Here is an 18,779-nt window from a genome sequence, read left to right as displayed (position 1 = left end):
CCGCAATGAAGCTGAGTCTTTGGGCCTCTCACTCAATCACCGCAGGTTGGTCGGTGGTCTTTCTGTCTTCTACCGACTCCTCTCCAGTCTTGCCCCCCCCTGCTCTCTCTGCGATTTGTCCCCACCACATTTCCACAGGGCGCTCAAGGTTCGCCAACAACCCCCTTCTGGTAAAACTACCAAAATCACGAATCACTGCTCATCTTCACTCTTTCATTCCTCTTTTTTCCCGCCTTTGGAATAAACTTCCTCACTCTATTCTTTCCCATTCTTCCCTCCAGGCTTTCAAAACAGCTGTTCACCACTACCTCTTATCTTCCCCCATCCAAATCCTCGATCTTTTCTACCCCCGATAATCCACCCAAGCCCACTTCTTTCAATTCCCCTGCTTTCCTTCCTGAAAGTCCCTGTAATGTCCATCTTCTCATCGCCATGTTCCCCGTCCCATCCCCATCCCTCTCCCTTCCACAGTTCACCTAATGTGTCTGTTCCCCACTGTTTTGTCCCTTCCACTCCCGCCCCTCTTGTCTCATGCCCCCTTGCTGTGAGTTGTGTGTTAGCTCTCATACGAGCCTCGACCAAGGTATACAAAAAAAAAAAAATTACCTTTACAATTACTTCCTACAACATTCCATTCCCGAATCTTACCTATCCTTCAAAAATACATCAAAAATTAATAATTTTCCTGGATCCTTTCACTCTATACACCTATAACCAGGTGTCTCTCTCCACCCTCTTCCTGATATATTTCATCCACCCAGCAGCTTCACTCAGCGTTTACCATCCCAAATTCACCACACACCTCCACGATTTTAGGTCAACCTTCCTTTTTTGCGAATGTAATACCTTTTTTTTTTTTTTTTTTTTTTTTTTTTTTTTTTTTTTTTTGTATACCTTGGTCGAGGCTCGTATGAGAACAAACACACAACTCACAGCAAGGAGGCATGAGACAAGAGGTGGGAGTGGAAGGGACAAAACATTGGGGAACAGACACAGGTGAACTGTGGAAGGGAGAGGGATGGGGATGGGACGGGGAACATGGCGAGGAGAAGATGGACATTACAGGGACTTTCAGGAAGGAAAGCAGGAGAATTGAAGGAAGTGGGCTTGGGTGGATTATCGGGGGTAGAAAAGATCGAGGATTTGGATGGGGGAAGATAAGAGGTGGTGGTGAACAGCTGTTTTGAAAGCCTGGAGGGAAGAATGGGAAAGAATAGAGTGAGGAAGTTTATTCCAAAGGCGGGAAAAAAGAGGAATGAAAGAGTGAAGATGAGCAGTGATTCGTGATTTTGGTAGTTTTACCAGAAGGGGGTTGTTGGCGGACCTTGAGCGCCCTGTGGAAATGTGGTTGGGACAAATCGCAGAGAGAGCAGGGGGGGCAAGGCTGGAGAGGAGTCGGTAGAAGTCGGTAATGCAATCCTTATTTAAAATAAAAAAAATAAATTCACTTTTGCCTATACACCTCCCAACCACGTGATCTGTTTCCACCCCCTCCGTTTACCTATCCAAATTCACCATTCACCTCACGATTTTTTCTACAACATTTCCATTACCTAATCTGATAAAAACTCGCTCAAACAATAATAATAAGAAGAAGAATAAAAATAATAAAAACGATCTCTTATAATGCTTCATCTTCCTCTTTCACACATGTGGTACTCATGACTGTATCATAATGCACGACTCTTCTTCTATTTCCACAGACTGCTCTCAATTCGACCTTTCCTTCACACCTTTTCGAAAAAATCCAACTGTTACAGCGTTTCTTTTCTCAACTTTTCTTAATTCGCCTTAACTGCATCCATCAAGAAATGTCTTTAATCGCATTTCCAATGTAAAAATTAAAAAAAAAACCCAGTTTGCTATGAATGTTCTTTTTCCATCAACCATTCTTTTTTTCCAACTTCATTGCCAACTCACCCCCCCTCTCAACTGAGCAACCATCACACTCTTCTCCCTCCAAGCCTGCCCTCACCTTTCTCAAAAACTCCAACCCTCAACTTTCTCCCACCCCTCACCCCCCTCACTCACCTTTCTCAAAGTTGCCCCCCCCCAACCTTCTCATCCACAAAGCTGCCTCCTTCCACTGCCCTCTCACCTCCATCTCATCACTCCACCTCCTCAAATCCTCAACTGCCTTCTTCCCCCTCTCTTGCCCATCCCCCCTCTCCCCCAGCACCACAGAGCCTTTTCTCCTCCTCATGTGGTCCCCTGTCCTAGCTATTCTGCAATCCCCCACACTCATTCAACAACTCTCGCTTCCTCCCCCCTCCTCCCTTGTTCTACTCTCCCCCTCCCCTCCCATCCCCTGCACCCAAAGCCTCCTCCCCTCTCTATTCATTAACAGTGTGGACCTCAAATATCCAGGGCCTTCGCCAAACCTTACGGATCTTTCCATACAGGTTGAAACTGACAAACCAGACATAATCTGCCGAACATCAACTTTACCCCCTCAAGACGTCTCCGACTCCCAAATATCTCTCGCTCGTTACCCCCTCCTCCGGTATGACAGAACTGAGCCTCGTCCTGGTGGAGGAGTTGCTCTCTTCATCAAAGACTCTATTCCTCACTCTCCATGCACTGCCCTGACTCCCCCACACCCCCAGGAATAACTCTGGCTACGGCTTCCCCTCCACTCCCACCTCATGTTTATTTGTGTACTGTACCGTCCACCAAACAGTGATGACTCCATGTACACCTCACTATCTGAAAACATGGATCAACTTCTATCTTCTCATCCAAACTCTCTTTTCCTCATATGTGATCACTTCAATTGTCATCATACCAGTTGGCTAGGTGTGGGTACCTCTCTCACCTGTCATGGCACCTCCGCAAAAGCTTTCTGCGACTCATTGGGACTGACTCAATCGGTCAACTTCCCGACCTGGATCTCAACCAATGGTACTCCATCTCTTCTGGATCTGATTTTGACAAATTTCCCTGACAATATCTGCTGCTCTTTCTCCGCTCCAATCAATTCTTCTGACCACCTCCTTGTCAAAGTGGACATCTCTCTGGCTGTCATCAGAGAACCACCTTACCGCCGTCGAGTCTGGCATTTCACTCAAGCCGACTGGCAGGGTCTCCAAGGAGCCCTCAAACTTATAGACTGGTCTCCTATCGCTACTTTCTCAAACATCAACACATCCTGGGAATTCTTTCAAAGAAACTTGCTCTCCCTCATGCACAGATTTATCCCCTCTCGTCTTCAGTTGTCCATCCCTTCCTCCCGCCCTTGGTTTACTGAAGCTTCTGGCGAGGCAATTGTCCTGAAACAACTTGCCTTTTCCTCATGGAAAGCAAACCCAACTGAGGATAATCTCAGTTACTTCCATAAAGCTCGGAACAAGTGTGTATCTACCCTCAGGAGAGGAGAAAACAACATCTTTCCAAGCTCAAGTCTGAACTCTCAAACCTCTCTCCCTCCTCCAAATCCTGGTGGCATCTAATGAAATCTGTTTCTGGTGTATGATCCCCCTCCATCCCCTCCCTTACCTCAAATGCCCACACTGCTGGCATTGCACGTGAAAAAGCTGAATGCCTAAACTCGGTGTTTTCATCTACATCTTGTGTCCAAAACCCATCGCTTTCTGTACCCACCTTACCCAGTCGCACCCAACTGTCACTGGACTCTGTGTCCTTTTCTCCTGAGAAGGTGGAGAGCTTGCTGTCAAACCTCAACTCAGATTCTGCAACCGGTCCAGACGGCATCAGCCCACATGTCCTATAAAGCTGCTCTTCTGTGCTTGCTCACCCTCTCTCTGTTCTATTCACTCTCTCATTTGCCAAAGGTCATCTGCCATCTGCTTGGAAATCAGCAAACATCACTGCCCTGCATTAAAAAGGTGCAAAAACAGATCCCTGCAACTAAAGACCAATCAGCCTTCTCCCAATCATCAGCAAGGTTATGGAATCCATCATCGTTTCAGACATTAAATCCTTCCGCTTCTCCAATGGCCTGATTTCCGATCATCAATTTGGTTTCAGACCAGGTCACTCTACCCTGGATATGTTGCTTCTGCTCTCCCAGCAATGGATGGAGGTCCTCAATGCCGGACATGAAATCAAAGCCATATCCCAAGACATATCGCATACTTTTGAGATGGTCTGGCACCCTGCCCTGCTCACCACACTCTCTTCCTATGGTATCCAAGGCCATCACCACTCATGGCTCGCAGACTTCCTCTCCTGTCACAGCCAACGTGTGGCCCTAAGTGGAGTTCTTTCATCCCCTCTTCCTGTCCAGGCTGGAGTTACTCAAGGTCACGTTCTGGGCCCTGTTCTTTTTCTGGTTTTCATCAATGATCTCTTCAACTCTCTGGAAAATCATCTTTATCTCTTGGCTGATGACTCCACCCTCTGCCGTACCATCGGTCATCCCTCAGACCGGCAAGCAGCAGCTTCTTCGCTCACTTCAGATCTGGGTAAAATCACAAACTGGTCCAACATGTGGAACATGTCTTTCAATCCGGACAAATCTCACACTCTCACTATATCTCTCCGAAAGGACCGTTGAGAAAATCCCCCATCCACTTTCTCAACAATACTCTGGAAGAAGTCCTTTCTTTCAAGATTCTGGATCTCACTATCTGCCATGATCTTTCCTGGGAAAGCCACATTTCCAAACTGGCCTCCAAAGCCAGTCACTGACTGGGAATCCTCTGTTGTGCAAAGTCCTTCCTTGGCCCACCTGAGCTCCTGACCACATACAATGCTTTCATCCACAGCCTGATGGAGTACTGTTTTCCCCTCTGGGCTGGTGCTCCTGCCTCCCCCTTTCCCGGCTTCACGCTGTGGAAACCAAGCCATTTCGGATCATTGGTATCTCCCACGATGAGGCCGAGCCTTTTGGCCTCTCACTTTCTCACCACAGGCAGGTCGGTGGTCTTTCTGTCTTCTACTGTCTCCTCTCCGGTCTCGCCCCCCCTGCTGTGTCTGTGATTTGTCCCCACCATATTTCTACAGGGCGCTCAAGGTCCGCCAACAACCTCCTTCTGGTAAAACTACCAAAATCACGAATCACTGCTCACCTTCACTCTTTCATTCCTCTTTTCCCCACCTTTGGAATAAACTCCTTCACTCTGTTCAATCCCATTCTTCCCTCCAGGCCTTCAAAGCAGCTGTTCACCACCACCTCTTATCATCCCCCATCCAAATCCTTGATCTTTTCTACCCCGTTTAGCCACCCCAAACCCACCTCCTTCAAATGCCCTGCTTTCCTTCCTGAAAGTCCCCGTAATGTCCATCATGTATACCCCGTGTTTCCCATCCCATCCCTCTCCCTTCCACAGATCTCCTAATGTCTCTGTTCCCCACTGTTTTGTCTTTCCCACCCCCGCCCCTCTTGTCTCATGCCCCCCTTGCTGTACGTTGTGTGTTTGCTCTCATACGAGCCTCGAGAAGGTATACAAAAAATTAAAAAGTCTAATAGATAGATATTCATATTCATTCTCTCTCTCTCTCTCTCTCTCTCTCTCTCTCTCTCTCTCTCTCTCTCTCTCTCTCTCTCTCTCTCTCTCTCTCTCTCTCTCTCTCTCTCTCTCTCTCACTCTCATTCTCTCTCATTCTCTCTCATTCTCTCTCATTCTCTCTCATTCTCTCTCATTCTCTCTCATTCTCTCTCATTCTCTCTCATTCTCTCTCATTCTCTCTCTCTCTCGTAGATTATCTTGATGACCGGAGCTCCCATCAGCAATACTTTACAGCCAGTATAAATGGAATTACTGCACAAACTACAAGCTTTGATTGATTATAACAACTCTTCAACTTAATAAAATAGCCCAAAAATATCTTAAAATTTTCACTTCAATCAATGATAGATATTGTTGTATCCTTTCGGCTTCGGCCCAAACTGAGATTCGAGTCCCACTTTGAAGACTGTTTTAATGCCACGCGGCCCGGTTTTTGATGAATCATGGGCCGAATCTCATGGGCCGCTAAACCACGGCCACAACCGCCAGACGGATCTGAAGCTCTGAAAAGAGTCCCAGGCCAATAATGCCGCCTTATATTCTCGTCAGGTTTATGAACCACCTGGGCATCGTGCACTAGCGCTGCAGGCCATATCTGATTTGAGTCGAGTGGGACTCTGGCGGTGCAAGCATGGTGGTGTGTATTTAAAAGGAAACATAATAACAAATAGAAAGCATCTGAAAATGCAAAGCCTGACCACCTCTGCTTTGTATTCAAACTTCTTCTTCTTCCATATGCTAAACATGACGAAAACAACTAAAAACTAGAAGGGCACTCGGTAGAACGCATACCACCACCCGGATCCAGATACGGATTCGGATCTTCACCAACATCAGATCAATTCGTCCTTGTCACACACTCAACCTGCCCATGAGATTTCGTCTGAATCCGTCCACAACTTTTTGAGATATCCTGCACACAAACAGACAGACAGACAGACATGGAAGAAAACATTACCGCAGTCCATCGCAGATGGAGGAACACAAAAAGATTGACGATTTTAGGTGACCTTGACATTTTGACCTCCAAAGCAACCGACTTCATTGACCCAATAATGCAAACCCTACGCAAATTTCAAGTCAATCAGATGGAAATTGATGATTTTGCGACCTTGAACTTTTGACCTTCTTGACCGAACACAGGTTACACTTGATGAATTGGGCAATATTACGTCACAGATATATTGATATTTTATGCAACCTTGACCTTTGGATCTAATAAAAACAATCGACTTGGAGCTTTTGATTGAACCGATTCAGTGACCCAATATGAAATTCTTAAAATTTCAGGTCAATTGGATAAAAATTGACGATTTTATGAGACATTGACCTTTTGACCAAATTATTAATTTGTCTTCGACATATTCTCATAATAAAGCATCAATAATAAAGGAAAGGGCATTAGATTAAAAATTTGACAAAACCTCAAATTTCAGGTCAATTGGATAAAAATTGACGATTTTATGTGACATTGACCTTTTGACCAAATTGAAATGAAAAAAGTTATGGCCCGGACAGACACACAGAAGTGGTGGCAAAACCCCATCTCACGTAGTTTTCATTGACAGACATCATTTCACCATAAGGGCTCCATATTGAGCCATATGGGTTTTACCTCGAGCTTTAACGGCAAAACCACGAGCCGTCCTGGGGTCAATTGGGCCTCTTTGATGGCTCTGGTTGGTTTTGTGAACGCTTTAAAAAGAAAACATTCAAACAAATTTCAGAGGAAAGGACATTAAATGGGTTGTGAGGAATGACGATTTTGAGACACCAACAACTTGTCAGGGAGATTGCCGTCTTTCTTTACGTGATAGCGATGCATATCTAACGTCACAAACAAGTACATTACACTTATCCTCAAACAATCATGAAGGAAATAACTGTACTACACGAAGCATTTATTAACCCCTGGAAGTCATTCCGACAACAATATTTACCTTTTCTATTTCTCTGTGTAGAAAAACAGAACAGGCAGCACATCGTACACACACACACACAGATGTAAGTTTATGTAGGACTACTACGACTACTATATTACTTAATGACCTCAATTATTCCTGCCATCTTGTAGAGCTGGCCAGGTTTAACATACGACTGAAGGCAGAAGGAATATGCAATTAAGTTAGTGTGCAGGCGATAACTCACGTACTCTCCTCGAAATACCTAACCAACGACCAGAACTAGCGGATTGGTCCTCCAGCTTAACCTCCTGATGATTGACAACACACACATTGATTCATCTCCCTGTATGTGAAACACCAGGATGAGAGTTTATAGCTGGGTCACGATTTGACCCAAGGCTCGACTGATAAAAGGTGAGTGCACAAACCTCACCTCCAAACCATCATGTTAATGTGGACGCTCCAATCTAAATATCATTTCTTCCATTCACTCCACCAAGCCAGCAGGGTGAAACTTCAATTTAAACTCGTGAATAGTGGTGAGCTGAGGGAGGAAAGATAAGGCAGCTTACACCTTTCTCTAGTGAGTATGTAGTCACGACCTCTTCGTTTTACCCTCTTGGGCCACCACAGGATGGAAAGGCCATTCGTATGTTGCAGGTTCACCTGGGTCTTACATTGGTACCACCTGGATTTGATTGGTACCACACCTGGGTACCACAGCTCATATTCAACTGTATCTAACTGCAATCTTGCTGCTCCTCGGTGCATCCCACGTAAATCTCCAAACTTTTGGGCGATCTCGAGCTCTTTGTTGCTGCTGGTTTCTCCGATCTTCCCTCACGCAGACCATCTTTTATGATGAAACGTAGCCAATAAGGAAGGGCTTCTCCAAACCCCAACGTAATCCATCACACCCACTCCCCATCAACCCTCTGTACGGTTGTTGCTGTCATTGTAGACCATACGGTAGGTGGCGATATTGGACAACAAATCTACACTCGGGAAGAAGCAACAAGTGTGATTGGAAACTTTGATTTTAATATGCCCCCACCACCCCCATCCTCACCCCGCTCCCCCTTCCCACCCCCCCCCCCACCAATCCCACATGCAAATGAGGCATTTACCCAGAGTCTCCAACAACTGGTGAAGTTTTGGTTGTAACCGTTTCCAATTATGATCTGCAACCACTTTCCAGCTCGTGCAGTCACAATGCGGGAATATAAATTCCTTCCCACTTGGGACTATTTCCACAGTTGTTCGAGGAGGAGAAAAACGAATCGAGTTTATTACATTTTGGATTTTGTTTTTCATTCTCTCAATGGGAGGATTCAGACCAAAGGCAAAACCGACGAGAGAAGAATGCTCTGATCTTAAATCGAGCACTCATTAAACAAATTCTATAAAGTATAAAATGTATAAATGTTCATTCAAAATGAATATATAAAATCACTAACGCTATATCGAAACACACACACACACACACACACACACACACACACACACACACACACACCAAGTTTGTTTTTAACTGAATGTTGCACGTGAGTTGGAAATATATGTAGATGTTCCTCAATAAGTCCCAAGTTGGATCCGTAAGGTCTTGCGAAGATCTTCGATACTACATTTAGCTGCAACCCTCATGACTTGGCAAATACATCCATCCATTGAGACCAGACTCTGTGCAGAGCGTTGGTGCTGCTTAAGCAGTCTCCTTGGCTGTTGGACACAATCCTGGACGGGTCACCAGTCCGACACAGAGAACTAGCAAGCCGGCACTCATTTTGCCGACCTCAGAAGGATGACAGACAGAGTCAACCCCACCTGGTATTAATTCAACAGCCGAGTGGGAAAATACAAACTCCAACTAATCCAACAACTGATATACTTCGAAATGCAGCACTGCTCGTATGACAACATAAATTATCTTCTTCTGTAATCATACTTGAATATATGTATATATATGAATCTACATATATATATATATATATATATATATATATATATATATATATATATATATATATATATATATATATATTGTTACTGGCCGGGGGTCAGCCGCCAACCGACCGCTCTGAACGGAGCCGCAAGTCGAGTGGCCTGACCGATCGCCCGGAATATAGATCGCTGCCCGGATAACTCAGAGCGACGGGTCCTTGTACAAGAACCGAAATACGCCAATCGGCAGATCACATGAGGTAGGGTTGATTGCCAATCTTCAATGTACCTAAATACCCACGTGATCCAACTACCGGGGTATTCCACCCTCAACGGAACTCGTACGGAACAAACCGCCTAGGCGAGCTTGTCCGTGCGCGATTCCGAGCGGTGTAATCGCCGAGACCCGTCGATCCAAATGTTCCCCTATTACGGCAAACCAACAGCTTTCTAACTCCCAACACACGAAATGTTCAGTCAATGAGGGAATGGACGCAACGAGCAGGTTTACATTCACACAAGGACATTTATTATAATGAAACACGTATGCAATTAAATACGGCAAAACACGTATGCAATTATGCAAGCAACAAAAGCATGACAAAAGAACTACAACCGTCTACTTATTATGGACAGTCATTTACACTTAACAGCAGTTCCTACTTATTAGACGGGCCCACGGACACACGGACACACGTACACACGTACACACGTACACACGTACACACGAAACGGTAGCTGAGGCCTTTAATCACGAGCTCCAGCTCGGAGGACAGGTGAGCTGAAACTCAGAGCTTGACTCGAACGTTTCCACCTCGTGTGGTCTTCAACTTGTCTGGACCCGGACTCCAGCGAGAGCGAGCTGGATCCGATCGCCGCGATCCTTCCCGAGCTCCCGCGAATCCTCCCGTGCTTCTCACCACGTGCCGGTGAGATGAGGCGCCGATCCTTCCTGTCGATCGTCGCTTCCCCGAGGAACCAACTCCAAGAAGAGGCACCAAGCCGGGAAACAAAATGGAGAACGAAAAGATCCACGAACCAAGAAGAAGAGGTAGAAGAGGAAGAAGCCTCCACTCGCAGCTCGAGCTGAACAACCGGCTCAAGTTCCTTCCAAAACAAAGCAGCAGCCGAAGCTCACTGAGCCAGCCGAAGCAAAAAGCTTCTGAAGGTTCAAGCCAAGCAAGCCAAGCAGGACCCGACGGATGCTGAACGACTGCTCTCTCTGAAGCAAAAAGCTTACTCCTCCAATGGGACTCAGCACACGAACTCTGCACACAGGACTCAGAACGGGACTCTTCACGAACTCTGCCATGGGACTCCCACGAACTCAGCCCACGAACTCATCCCTACCACGGGACTCCCACGAACTCAGCCCTACCACGGGACTCCCACGGGACTCTTTCGGGACTCTTTTTGAACAAAGAAAATATGTCCTCTTTATCCTTAGCACCCCCTCCCCCGCACCTGGCGTGACTCATGCCCTCGTGATCCACCCCCCCCCCGCTCAACCACGGGTGGGAGGGAGTTGTTGACGTCACGGGATGGCATGGTTCTTGTTCCTCTTCGCAGAAGAGGGGGAGGTACGTCTCCATTATTTCGTCCCCTTACTATTAAATCGATCCGCAGCGCATCTAATCGATCTCTGAACATTTAAACAATGGAAGGTGAGCTATCTCGGGAACAAGCACTTATCGACATAGCTGACTGAAGGAACCTGTATGTTGTGTGCAATTGAATTCCAAATTCGTAAATATATATATATATATATATATATATATATATATATATATATATATATATATATATATATATATATATATATATATATATATTATAAATATATATATACAGGTTTTATTGTGCAGTACTTGCAATAATTAATTTATCATTGTATCTGTATGTGCTCCATAATTCTTCTGAGTCAGTGTTTCCGCATACCATAGCGGGCGAGGGGCGAGGGGGCGAGGGCAGAGGGAAAGGGACGGAGGGAAGTGCGAGAAATTTATCAGGGGTAAAGTAACTTTCGGGCCACCCTGCATATATATGCATCACGAATAATATAATTTGTTTCGTGTCATTTATTGTCACAATTAGGCTGCTAATCATTATTAAGAATTGAAATTCCATCGAATTTCAGCATATCTCATGAGATTGTGAATTGGACAAACGACCATAATAAAGCATGACACGTATAGGAACCATATATGATGTTGTTCTGATTGCGGTTTCCGTGAAGTCGGTAATGGCCTCATAATAAGGTTCATAGGGGAGGGGAAAGAGTTTAATATTCCTCTATTTCAATGACGTAATGAATAAATATGTAATGATTGATGTAAGAATGGCCTTTTGCTTTGAAGAATAGGAAAAAAAGAGGGAGGGAAGGACAAAGATTTGGGGTTGGGATGGGGGGTTGAGGACTTGGAGTGGGGAGGGCATTGAAGTCTTAGCGCTGGGAGGGGAGGTTGAGGACTTGGTGTTCGGTGGAGATGTTGAGGACAGTGGGAATTGGGTTGGTGGGGGGGGTGAGAGGTGAGGGGGAGGGTTGAGCACTTGACGTTACATTTTACATCACGTGGAAGTTCCACGGGTCTCTGCCAGTTATTAATATTGTCATTATTATTATATCAAAACTATCTAAACGATGAAGGAGCAACATAGCTCAAATATAGTAATTTGAAAATATTTATCATGTAAAAATGATCTTTTATAATTTGTTAAATCAGTATTTGAAGGAGTTATAAACGAGAATAGAGATTGAATGGAGTTACTCATATACCTGGCTGTGTGCAGGTACAGTTGATGAGGTCGCGATGGAACTTGGACCCTCCTTGCCTGATGTTGCAGAGGGGAAGCCTCAGCACAAGCGGCGACGCAAGCCTCGGGTGCTCTTCTCACAACTCCAGGTGTTGGAACTCGAGAGGCGCTTTTCTCAGCAACGCTACATCACTGCGCAAGAGCGCGACCTGCTGGCGAACCAACTCCAGCTTACCTCCACCCAAGTCAAGATATGGTTCCAAAACCGGCGATATAAGTGTAAACGACAACTCCGAGAAGCCATGTCGGAGCATATCGAGCAGCGGAATTATTGGGAAAGCTCAGCTTTTCTTGTGGACACGGTGCCATCACATCCCCGTCAGTCTCCACCTGTGTCTTTTTATTCTGGAGAACCCTCATGTGCAACTCAGGACATGACCTCGCACCATCACCGGGCACGGTTTTGCAGTGACAGCCATGCGTATCCCGGATATCTGGCAGCGTACGCATCTGGACTCCACGGCAATCAAGTTCTTCCGAACATGGGCAACCGCTTACCGGGACAATCAATACTACCATCTGCCTATTCATCCATACAGGCTACAGCCCAGTGTCTGGAGCATCTCCCATGGAAACAAAACTCCTCACTGGGCTTCCCACCTGCTTATCCATCATTCCGATCTGTGCAAAGTGCGCACACAGTACTCCCATGCACACAAACAGCACGCAGTGCGTTCTGCTCTTTCGTGCACAACGAATGACTTGATGCAGAACAAGAACACAAACTGTGTGTAGTTCATGTCATTGCATTTCACTTTTGTTCATAACTGAGGCCTCGTTTCTCAGAAAAATATAGAATGTTCCTATCCAGAAATCACTGAAGTATGAGTATCATAACGCCGTGCACGTCATATCTCAAATCGACCATGCAGTTGAATCAAGCGAGACACACAGTGCCTTCAGAAAGTATTCACACCCCTCAACTTTTTCACACTTTGTTGTGTTACAGCCTGAATTTTAAATGGGTTAAATATAATTTTTTTTGTGACCGATCTACAAAAAATACCCCACAATGACAAAGTGGAAACATGTTTTAAGAATTTTTTACAAATTAATTCCAAACGAAAAGCTGAAATGTTTTGCATCAATAACTATTCAACCCCTGAGTCAATACTCAATACCCCTGAGTCAAGAAGTGCCTTTGGCAGTGATTACAGATTCGAATCTTCATGGGAACGTCTGTATCAGCTTTGCACATCTGGATTTGTGGATTTTCTCCAATTTTTCCTTACAGATTTGCTCAAGCTCTGTCAAGTTGGATGGGAAGCGTCGGTGAACAGCAATCTTCGAGTCTTTCCACAGATTCTCAATGGGATTCAAGGCCGGGCTTTGGCTGGGCCACTCAAGGACTTTCACGTTCTTGTTCTGAAGCCATTCCAGTGTTGCTTTGGCTGTATGCTTGGGGTCATAGTCCTGTTGGAACATAAATCCTCGCTGCAGTCTCAGGTCTTTTGCACTCTGAAGCAGGTTCTCCTCAAGGATTTGCCTGTATTTGGCTCCATTGCTTGTTCCCTCTATCCTTACAAGTCTCTAAGTCCCTGCTGTTGAAAAACATCCCCATAGCATGATGCTGCCACCATCATGTTTCACAGTAGGGATGGTTTTAGATGGGTGATGAGCTGTGATCAGTTTCTGCCAGATGTAGCGCTTTGCATTCGGGCCAAAGAGCTCAATTTTTGTCTCATGAGATGACAGAACGTTTTGCCTCATGCTCTCAGAGTCTTTCATGTGTTTTTTTTTCTTTCTCAGGAATGGCTTCCGTCTGGCCACTCTCCCATAAAGCCTGCATTTGTGAAGTGCTGCAGAGACTGTTGTCCTTCCAGCAGGTTCTCCCATCTCAGCCAAGGAACTCTGTAGTTCTGTCAGAGTGGTCATTGAGTTTTTGGTCACCTCCCTGACCAAGGTCCTTCTTGCCCGGTTGCTCAGTTTGGTCAGACAGCCAGCTCGAGGAAAAGTCTGGGTAGTTCCAGATTCATTCCATTTCCTAATGATGGTGCTCACTGTGCTTTTTGGAACTTTCAACACTGTATAAATTGTTTTACACCCTTCGCCAGATATACGCCTCACAAGTCTATCTCGGAGCTCTGTGGACAGTTCCTTGGACTTCATGGTAGAGTTTCTGCTCTGACATGCACCATCAACTATGGGACCTGAGCTAGAAAGGTGTGTTTCTTTCTAAATCATGTCCAATCGATTGAATTGATCACAGATAGACTCCAACCAAGTTGTCGAGACATCTCAAGGATGATCAAAGAAAATTGGATGCACCTGAGCTCAATTTGGAGTGTCATAGCAAAGGCGTTGAATACATATTGACGCAAGACATTTCAGCTTTTCATTTTTAATTAATTTGTAAAAATTTCTAAAAACAAAACAAAATTCCACTGTGTTATTGTGGGGTATTTCGTGTAGATCATTTTTCAAAAAATTTAAATTTGATTAATTTTAAATTCAGGCTGTAACACAATAATATATGACAAAAGTAGAGGGGTGTGAATACTTTTTGAAGGCTCTATAACCATAGATCCGATCGCATGATGCAGGAGTAGCACACTTTAGCCTTTGAGATATCTGGTCTGAGTTTGATTCCCGACTCGACTTGATAAACAATCAGATTGGTGCTTCACAAGCACAGCGTCGTATTATCAAGTTTGCTGTCAATGGGATATGTGTTAAGCTGGTTGTACTGTCTACCAGCATTATTTGGGGTACGTTGAAAGATACCAAGGTCTTTTCGATGAAAAGTAAGTGAGTTATCGCTGGGACCCAGAACAAATTACAAATTCCTGACAAAACTGCGGGTATTAAGTGGTCTGCTCTTGTCGGATATTCCTCGACATTAGGTTACACTGCAGCGAACTACTGTATGTCAGAGTTTGGTTGCTGTGTGAGCTGCATCTCTGACAACAAACAAATTCAAATACTCAGGTGTTTAGACAATCATGTGATCGTTAAATTAGTCGAATTCGTTGCCATTTCCATAGTTACCTCCAACACCGAAGATGAAGGAGGTTATGTTTTCACCCCACTGTGTCTGTTTGTTTGTCTGTCTGTCTGTTTGTTTGTGTGTTGTGGACACACGATATCTCAAAAAGTTTTGGACGGATTCGGATGAAACTTGGTGGACAAGTTGGATGTGCGAACACAACGAATTGGTTTGATGAAGATCCGGATCCACATCTGGATACGACAGTACTTAATTTTTTTTAGTGATTCTTCACCATTGAGAGATAGGACCAAAAATGATATAGTACTGTACAGCATGATATTTCAAAAATGTATTGGGCTCTATATGTTCTCGTGGATCAGGCATTACGTGGCGGAGGTATGTGCTCTCCCTCGTGCCCTTTTAGTATAACCATGTAAAGACTAAACATCGTTCTCTATCAAGCTGATTATAACATAACCCCAAGCGGCCCAGCTAGCTTACCTTTTACGTTGCAGGTCTTGGACGATTATCACAATATCAAAACCCACTTCCTCTTTCTCCAAGACTCCCTTATGACTTCGATACACTGCATTACATTTTCTTTTTGGACCGCATTGGAACAAGCCTAAACATATACTCGGGTGATCAGGTTGTGGTTAGACACAGATATCAATCAATGAAGCTTTTACCAAGCACAGTGTTATAAACTGAATGTTACTCCTTTTCTGAATTTTCCTTATTTTTTTTCAATATTTGATGTGTACCTGAGAGTGCCATCTGCTGTAACATTAGCTGATGGAAGTTAAAGATCCCATGATGTATTTTGCGAAGAGTAGCCAAGTTATCACCGGCACCCTGAACAAATTACTAATTCATGTTGATAGATTGTGATAAAGCCTTAACCAATATCGGGGAAATGGCATAATTTAAGCTCTACAACACCGAAATGTCAACTCCTGATATGTCAATATGATATGAGATTATACAATGGTGGAACATGAACCTTGAAACTGCACCAAGGCAGCAACGTAATCCATTGCACATATTGATAGAGGTATCAGACATGGAGACACCATCTCACCTAGAATGGCCACTGCACATATGGCTCCAGGGTTACAACATTTAAGTTTGATGGGGGCAGGGAGGGAGAGGGATAAAAGTGCAGAGAAATGTTCCAACACTGAAGTTGGGAGTGGGGGTAGAGGGATAAATGTCAATGGTCATAAATGTCATCCCGGTTCTGGGTTTGGAGTGTCAGCGGGTCTCCTTCAGGGCTCTCTGCTGACGATCTCAAAGTTAAGTTTCCGGTCGCTATCTGTCCCGTTTTAACTGTTTATTTTTCTCACCTACATGTTGCTGTGTGTTCATAGTTCGGTTTTGTTTGAAAAATCGTGCTCTTTTGTGAGATTTCGTCGACCTTGTCTTCCGGGTGCTTGAGGCCTACCCTTTGTTTCCCCTCGGTGTGCGATCATGTTTATTTGTTTTTTTTTTCCCCCATCACCTTCAATTTCTATCTACCCCACTTTCCTAACGTCCTCCATCCCTCCAACTAATCACTCTATTTCTTATCTTAAACAAACAAACAAAAAACAAACAAACAAACAAAAAAAAACCCACCTTTCTCCTTGCACACTCATGAATCTTGATTCTTCTTCTTCTTCTTCTTCTTCTTCTTCTTCTTCGTAATCCACTTCTTCTTCCTCCTCTTCTTCTTCTTCCTCGATTTTTTTTTCTACAACACTTCCATGACCTAATCTGTTGAAAACTCTCTCAAACATTAATAATAATAATAAAAACGATCTCTTATAATGCTTCATCTTCCTCTTTCACACGTGTGGTACTCTTAACTGTATCATAATGCACTACTCTTCTGCTATTTAAACAGACTGCTCTCAATTCGACCTCTCCTTCATACCTTGCCTAAAAAATCCAACTGTTACAGCATTTCTTCTCTCCATTCTCTGAATTCGCCTTTGTTGCATCCCTCAAGAAACGTGTTAAATCGCATCTCTGACCTACAACTTAAAAAATCCCCAGTTTGCTATGAATGTTCGCTTTCCATCAACCATTCTTTTTTTTTCCAACTTCAGTGCCAACTCACCTCTCTCACTCCTCACTCTCAAAGCAACCATTCCACTCTTCTCCCTCCAAGCCTCACACCTCTCTCAAAAACTCCCCCTTCACCTTTCTCCCACCATTCATCCCCCTCACTCACCCTTCTCAAAAGTTGCCCCCCCTCTCATCCTCAAAGCTGCCTCCTTCCACTGCCCTCTCACCTCCATCTCTTCAGTCCACCTCCTCAAATCCTCAACTGCCTTCTTCCTCCTCTCTTGTCCCCCCTTCTCCCCCAGCACCACAGAGCCTTTTCTCCTCCTCATCCGGCCCCCTCCCCCAGATATTCTGCAATTCCCCACCCTCTTTCAACAACCCTCCTTACCGCCCCCCCTTGTCCCTTGTCCTACCCTCCCCCTCCCCCCTGCACCCAAAGCCTACTCACCTCCCTCTTCATTAAAAGTGTGGACCCCAAATATCTGGGGCCTTCGCTCAAACCTTTCAGATCTTTCCATACAGGTTGCCACTGACAAACCAGACATAATCCGCCTAACAGAACCTTTCCTCCCCCAAGACGTTTCTGACTCCCAAGTATCTCTCCCTGGTTACTCCCTCCTCCGGTATAACAGACCTGAGCCTCGTCCTGGTGGAGGGGTTGCTCTCTTCATCAAAGACTCTACTCCTCACTCTCCATGCACTGCCCTCACTCCCCCACACCCCCAGGAATACCTCTGGCTCTGGCTTCCTCTCCACTCCCACCTCATGTTTATTTGTGTACTGTACCGTCCTCCAAACAGTGATGACTCCATCAACAAAAATGGACTACAAAAAAAAAATGGTGAAAGACTAATTCCATCCATTGGGACCATACTCTGTGAAGAGCATTGGTGCTGCCTAAGTGGTCTCCTCAGCTATTGGGCACAATCCTGGACAGGTCACCACTCTGACACAAGATACCAGCAAGCTGGCACTGTTTTTGATGACCTCAGAAGGATGCCAGGCAGAGTCAACCCCATCTAATATTAATTCAACAGCCAAGTGGGATTTGAACTCAGGAGAACTCAGGATCCTCAAATCCCAAGCCCACCACCTTAACCATTAAGCCAACTCCAGGCATAAAAAACTAGATCACCTCGGCAGATAACATTGTCTTAATATCAAAACTGCTGAAGAACTGCAAATCACGATGAAAGAGCTCAATTTTAAGTCAAAACTTCAGACTAAGAATGAATATGACAAAGACAAAATTAATATTCAGAAAGAGTCTCAAGTTTATTATTGTAATATTGAAGAAACCTGCAATTGCATTTATTTAAGACAACTCGAACAAATAGATATGGCACCCAGGCATTCCTTTCCTCTACTAATACTCTGCAGACGACTGTTGTAGGACCTGTTACCAACAAGAGTATATGAGAGTACTACTCTTATATACTAATGTTCTAACTGTAGCATTTTTGCCTGTGAGATGACTGAAGAAGTGAAGAGATGTACTCGAGCAGGGTAGGATGGGCAGCATTTTTTTTTGTATACCTTGTCGAGGCTCGTGTGAGAGCTAACAAACAATGCACAGCAAGGGGGGCAAGAGACAAGAGGGGCGGGAGTGGGAGGGACAAAACAGTGGGGAACAGAGACATTAGGAGATCTGTGGAAGGGAGAGGGATGGGA

The 18,779-nt window shown here is 44.8% G+C and overlaps 2 protein-coding genes across 2 annotated transcripts in view; one reads left to right on the top strand and one right to left on the bottom strand.

The window, feature by feature from the left end:
* LOC147015622 (uncharacterized) overlaps window positions 1-12,207 on the bottom strand; it is a 246,816-nt gene extending 234,609 nt beyond the window's left edge. The window contains exons 1-2 of the mRNA XM_085850557.1: window positions 12,093-12,207; window positions 6,264-6,384 (exon numbers count right to left, since the gene is read on the bottom strand). Coding sequence (XP_085706683.1) covers window positions 6,264-6,305 — 42 coding nt within the window. The 5' untranslated portion in view covers window positions 6,306-6,384; window positions 12,093-12,207. The remainder of the gene's footprint in view (window positions 1-6,263; window positions 6,385-12,092) is intronic.
* LOC147015621 (uncharacterized) lies at window positions 12,097-16,145 on the top strand. Its single transcript, XM_085850556.1, has one exon. It carries the CDS (start codon window positions 12,127-12,129, stop codon window positions 12,829-12,831), a length of 705 nt encoding a protein of 234 aa, XP_085706682.1. The 5' UTR covers window positions 12,097-12,126; the 3' UTR covers window positions 12,832-16,145.
* Window positions 16,146-18,779: the final 2,634 nt, after the last annotated feature.

The sequence above is a fragment of the Eptatretus burgeri genome, chromosome 12 (assembly GCF_056783735.1).
Source record: "Eptatretus burgeri isolate ZD-2024b chromosome 12, Ebu_testis_v1, whole genome shotgun sequence".
Lineage (NCBI taxonomy): Eukaryota > Metazoa > Chordata > Myxini > Myxiniformes > Myxinidae > Eptatretus > Eptatretus burgeri.
Note: the sequence above shows the minus strand (reverse complement) of the source record. Positions and strands in the feature narration are given on the sequence as shown.